This window comes from Anguilla rostrata, chromosome 6 (assembly GCF_018555375.3).
Source record: "Anguilla rostrata isolate EN2019 chromosome 6, ASM1855537v3, whole genome shotgun sequence".
NCBI lineage: Eukaryota > Metazoa > Chordata > Actinopteri > Anguilliformes > Anguillidae > Anguilla > Anguilla rostrata.
Window position 1 is genome coordinate 30654044 of NC_057938.1, and position 6000 is coordinate 30660043.

The 6000-nt window shown below is 38.4% G+C and overlaps 1 protein-coding gene across 2 annotated transcripts in view; it reads right to left on the reverse strand.

The window, feature by feature from the left end:
• The window catches only part of elp3 (elongator acetyltransferase complex subunit 3), a 122858-nt gene extending 117133 nt beyond the window's left edge, over window positions 1–5725 (reverse strand). Inside the window, exons 1-2 of one of the 2 annotated variants that reach the window (XM_064341070.1) lie at window positions 5524–5725; window positions 3677–3776 (exon numbers count right to left, since the gene is read on the reverse strand). In XM_064341070.1, the coding sequence (XP_064197140.1) occupies window positions 3677–3776; window positions 5524–5545 (122 nt within the window). In that variant the 5' untranslated portion in view covers window positions 5546–5725. The remainder of the gene's footprint in view (window positions 1–3676; window positions 3777–5523) is intronic. The other variant, XM_064341069.1, reaches the window with a different exon arrangement.
• Between the last annotated feature and the right edge of the window lie 275 nt (window positions 5726–6000).

Genomic DNA, 6000 nt, shown 5'->3' on the forward strand with positions numbered 1-6000 from the left:
CACGGTTGCAGGGTTAATTTATTTCTTCATTTTAATGATGTTTTAATGACGTTATAAACATGTTTTCATTTAGTTTTCGTCTTATGGGCGTGTAGAGGTCTTCTAACAGAGCCAGATCTGCCATTGCCGAGATTGGATGACTGTCAAAGCTCTTGTTTAAATAGGTGAGTGAATAAGCATCTAACCTAATTGCTTGTAATTATGTCACCAGTAGCGTAGCCTAACAAATAGGCTATCTCAAAATGAAAGAGAAATGAAACTCATAGCCTACACAAAAAAACTGTTAACCCCGTTAATTGAAAACAATTTGAAAATAACACACTGCACCTTTAAATAGGAATTCTGTAAAATTACAACCCTCTGCATGCACAGTGCATTCTCCCATCATGTGTGCAGCCCACATTACTGCCAACACTACCGCACTGTCTGAGCCAAAGGACTACATGCTTTCAGGTAAGTTTTGATTATATTACTGGAGTGAATATATTTCATATTTTTTATGATATTTAAGTTAACCGGCAGATAGTAGCCTAATGCAAAGTACACAGTTTATACCTTGTTAACACCTTCTGCTAGCTAGCTGTTACCATGTGATGTAGCTTGATTGAGCATGCTAATTGAGGAGTTTTAATTAATCTATTTCCATTCATTCTTTATTGTAAAACATTTATTTTATAAATGAGTTGTTCACTTTCAAGTAATAATCTCGATTTTCATTAAAGATTTTCATTAAAATAAATGTCTGTTAAGTCACTATCTATCGCCGAATTAGGTAACACAATGGTGATTGAGCCTATTATTATATTGATTTATATTATTATTATTATTATAATTTATGATTAAAGAACTGGGTGTCTGTGGCGACATTCCCGGGAAAAAATCACAAGCGGCGCATAGTTAGTGACGCGTTTTCCATCACCCATCAGTGGTTGGTCCGCCAGAGAGGGTAGGCGGAGCTAACGCAACACGCTCGCTCTTCAACTCACTTGTGTGTGAGCGTCCTACTGTATTTTCTGGTGTCTGCTAGCGTTGCAATAACAGAGAACGGGGGGGGGGGTTATGGAACCCTAAAAAGATTTTGTGTAGCATGAGGGGTCATATTACTTGATGTAGATTTCACTTCATGACAATGTAACGTTACTAAATTACATAGCTATTTGCACAGCTAACGCATAGCTACCGGACCATGTCAAGAAAGACAACATTAGTTTAGACAACGTTGCGCACAGTGTCCATCTCTCATATCAGGTAACGTTGCGTTTGCTAGCTAGCTAATGTAATTAACGCAATCTAATGTCAGCTAACAATTAGAAAAAACGCTAGCTAATGCTACCGACCGGTACCGACCTCGCAAATCATCTCTCAAATGCAATGCTACCTTGTTGCAACGTTGCAGTGTAGCTAACTAAAGGCCAGTTCAGATCAATGATTTGCAACGAGGCTGGATGCAACTTGCAAAATTCCAAGACGCCTGATTGTAAACGTTCTAAAACTGCACTTGGCGATTTGACAAGGTGGGTCTTTTGAGACCCCAGGGCAGGCACCGGCTCTGCTACTACTAGCCAGTTTACACAGCTGCAATTTTCTCTGCAACATTCTAAAACCGTTTCGTCTCGTTGCGAATCATTGATCTGAACTTGCCTTAACGTTAGCGTTATTTACATTACCATCGAGTTCATCAATATATTATAATGATCGGAATAAAGCCGGGGTATGTGGAGCAGAGCCGGGTCTGATATTTGTGTAAAGATGTCAAGCAGGAGACAACTAAATAAAATAATACGGCAGTATGGAGTAGCATTGTTATTATTTTATTACGCTTCCTCATATGTTCCTTCAGCCTTGATGCCCTTTTTCGATGAAATCTCCTTTGTTTTTGTTTTATTCTTCTTGTTCTGATTGCTAATTTAACACCCAGCTCAGCTTTATTCTCAAACAGTTTAGCTAGCAAAACCAGAAACACCAGGGGTAACATTTTGCAAGGCAGTTGTTTCAAAAATATCACACAACAATCATTCACAAAAAAGACTGTTTATTGTGCACAAGATACATAATTGCACAAGCCACAGTGAATCCCGCGAATTCTTCTCTGCAATGTAAATATGTTCATACCGGGCAAAAGGTGGATAAAGAACGTTTGTAGAAATTGATCATCACTAATTCTACCCCAGGTTTGCTATGGCATTTTAACCCGGCTCGGCAGTGTAAAGACATCTTAAGTTAGTCTAATGTTAGACAACGAATGAGTATGTACATAACGTTACTTTTATAACAACCATTTTTTATTCAGTAAATAGTAAGTGTTATAGTTGGCGTGCCAACTGACTCACGTCACACAGGCGACACTGGTCGGATCCGATTGGATCTATGGGTCCAAAAACACACCTGCAATTACCGCTTCTAACCATTGGTATGCCAAAGAGAACGAAACGGAAATCTTCGAGATTGTAACTTTAAACCCTAAGGCCTATTCTGAATTATTTCGTTATGTTTTGTTTTTGTCATGGAAAAAGGGGTCGTAACGAATATTTTTCGTTGACGAAATTAACGCTGTCCGATAAGTAGGATATTTTTATCGCAGTGAAGTGGCATGGAGATGTCGTATAAATATTGGTCATTTTGGACAAGCAGTTAGCTTCTCTTCAAAACTTTCCGTCTTTGGTCACGTAGTGTGGTGCCGACGTCACTTGCCACTACTCACGGTATACTGCTCGTCACTAGAACCGTGGGGTCAACTGACCCCTTGCAGAGTAAAATGGGATGTATTTTGTTAATGTTTATTCCACATGTCTGTCATTCCTTGACTTTTTCTAAAAACTCGCGCTTCTACTATTTATGTAAATAGAATTCTAAAACAACACTCGGAAGAGTGTTTTTAGGGTTTTTTTTAGGTGTTAGGAGAAAAGTCTTTTTTTTGGAGGGGGTCATAGGGAATGTTTGCAATTATGTCTGCTTATGATATGGTAAAACGTTTGTTTCTATCTGCATATGACATGGTAAATGCAGCCTGAGCAAATAGGGCTATATTTCCATTTTATTCCCGTTATTTCCCGTTAATACCCATAAATTCCCGTTAATTCCCATAAATTCCTGTTAATTCCCATGGAAAGTTTCCATTCTTGAATATTCCGGAATTTTGCAACCCTAGGCAGGTTTAATCCTCCTTTTTCCGAGAAAAACTGGAAAGAAAATGAACTTTAAAATTTGTTCTACTGTCTCTAAATGCCAGTCATATAACCACCAATACTGCACTTGCTTGCGAGTGGGGTTCCATATATTTTCTGTGACTTCGTAAGCATAGTTGTACAATTTTCAATTACAAGTTATTGCTATAATTTTCAAATTACTGCAAAACTGGACTTCTTTGAATGAGTGATTAGGAAACAAAATACATTTTGATACATCTAGTATGGGCACGCTCTTTTGTGTGCTGTTGGGTACATCCTGCACAAGCCAATGACCTAAACTGAACAGCAATATCAGAACACTAACAGCATGAGATTGACAATAAATGGCATCCAGCTTTACAGTTAGCAAGTAAAATTAACATTCAAGTAAAATACAAAAAAGCAATTTTACTAATTATCTAGAGTAAGGACAGCAAAGTATTTGGCCACTTCCCACTATTCTTTTTTTTAATGTTCAAGGACTGCAGGGCTGTGTCAAAAATACTGACTTGTTGAGGTTGACATCTTTCCCCTCCTCATGGGCTTCCACCAGCTGCTTGATTACATCAGCAATTGTCATCATCATCAGCTCAGCCCTGCTGAGGTTACCTAAGAGGCACAGAGAAGGGCAAATTCAGGATAATTTTCTGTATGCACATCTGGTCAAATAAGAGATGTAGCATAATATTAACTTCAAAGTAAATTAAGTAGTAAGTTATTTTTGTGTAACTCATTACATTAGTCAATTCTGACATTTTTAGTTGTTGTTTTACAAATACTTTAAGAAAACATCAAATTGTGCTGCATGTGTAGCATTTTAAGAAAGAATTGATCACAGAAAATGTATTCACTCAGAAAGAAGGGCTTGAAAGCATTATCAATGTATACTACAACCCCCTCCCACCCTCAAAAAAAATTGAAATGCTGGTTTTGTAACTGAGAGCAAATAATATTCATAATAAAACATAAACAAACGAGGGAATGGTCAGACGCATGCCCAAAGCTAGCTAACTCTAGCTTGTAACCAAAGTTAATTTGATGATCACCCTGTTTCACAAAGCAGGATTACTTAGTTAGCTGGATAACTGCACTGAGTAAAACTTGGAACCCTCCCAGAACATGGACTGAAGTGGAAGTGAAGTGAAAAGAGCTGTTCCGGCATAAATTATTTATAAATTATTTTTTTTGTTTTTTGTATTATAATCATCCATCAGTCTTTTTCCCCTCAGGTGAGAAATATGCTGCTCAGGTTCATATCGGACTGAAACATATAAAAGCACCTTTGACTAGTCAACATGGGAAAGGGCGTCTCCATTCCTGCAGGATCCTGTGGGACTGTGGGTGTTTTCACAGGGCAGACATTATTTACAGACCAAATTAATCTGCTGACATTCTGCGAGGATACACAACACGAAAAATATAGGCTACCTTCTTAACAGAGGGAATAGAGTACATATGCAAGCTTCTTGAACCCTACGCGTCCCTATCTACTTACCTTAATTACCTTTATAAAAAAGTCCTGCAGAATCCTAACCGAACAGGAATTTCAGTGATCATTTTCCCATTCTGAGGAATTCTGAAGGAATCCTGCAGGTAGGTTGCATTTTGTCACAACTACCCAATTCCTACAGGACTCCTTCAGAAATAGAAAATATTCCTGTAGGACTTTTTGTAAGAGAAAAGGACGACGGAGTGTCCCATAATTCTTGAGTTTATAAATAAACTTTGAAGTGATTACTTCAGGCAATATTTTAAATATTCTGTACCACGTGTATGGTATAGGAGCTCTGGACTGAGCAGTCGTCACATTAGAAATAAACAGTGTAGGACGATTATCGAGAGTTAATTCGTCAGTAGTGGTAAGGTAATTGTTGTTTACACCATAAGCAATTGCTTGCCCGTGGCTTTCTTTGGCGACTTTTTTTTATTATGACTGTTCTATGTTCTTCATATCCGTCCATATCATACATTTCCCCTCTGGTGATAAATAAGCTGCTCGAGCGTAGTCCACTCAGTTCTGCTATGTACAAAGCTTGATCAACAAACCCCGTGTTCACTTAGCTTGCAAGTTGATAACTGCCTTCGTGATACCGCCTGGTTGTTCGGTTTCGTGAAGCCAGCTAACAAAAAGAAACCATGTGTATGTCTGGCTTTCCTCGTAGTATCCATCCCCCAGGTTTCATGATTCCAACGAGCACCTACGCGGCTAGCCAAACGTTTCTAATTTCGATAAACCATCAGCTAAAGTGAGGTATGTGGAAATTATTCCAGAATTAATTATTTTGTTATCTTGCTAGATCGCCATCAAACTAACCAAATAGCTGGGTAACATATTGACACATTTGAGTTCACCTACTTTTCTTTTTCGGCTTCCCCATTTCACTGCGTCCACCTACACTGCAAATAAATTATAAATAAATATGGAGGTTCAGCTAACTAAGGCAAAGACATCGGACACATTCGCACTGGTTCAGCTACTCAGCAAACTAAATACTTTGCAGCGAAAAACATACTTCCGCCGTAATCTGATCAAAATTGTCGAAAACGTGTCTTCCGCAACGGAAATGTGTTTCAGATAATTGTCTTCGACGGGAAAGCGGAGTCTTAAAAAGGTTCTGAGCGAACCATGTGTAACTGGGAGTGATTTCACTGGAGCATTGATAATGCTGTAATAATAACTGGCGCTGTCACGCCACATTTCATCCCCCGACTATTATTTTTACACCGATTTATTGCTAACCTACTCCTGAAAAGCAAAAACCTATAGGAATACACCAATGCACGTCGGTAGCTATTTTCTCGTACAAATCTACGTATTTGTAATGTCATGTCT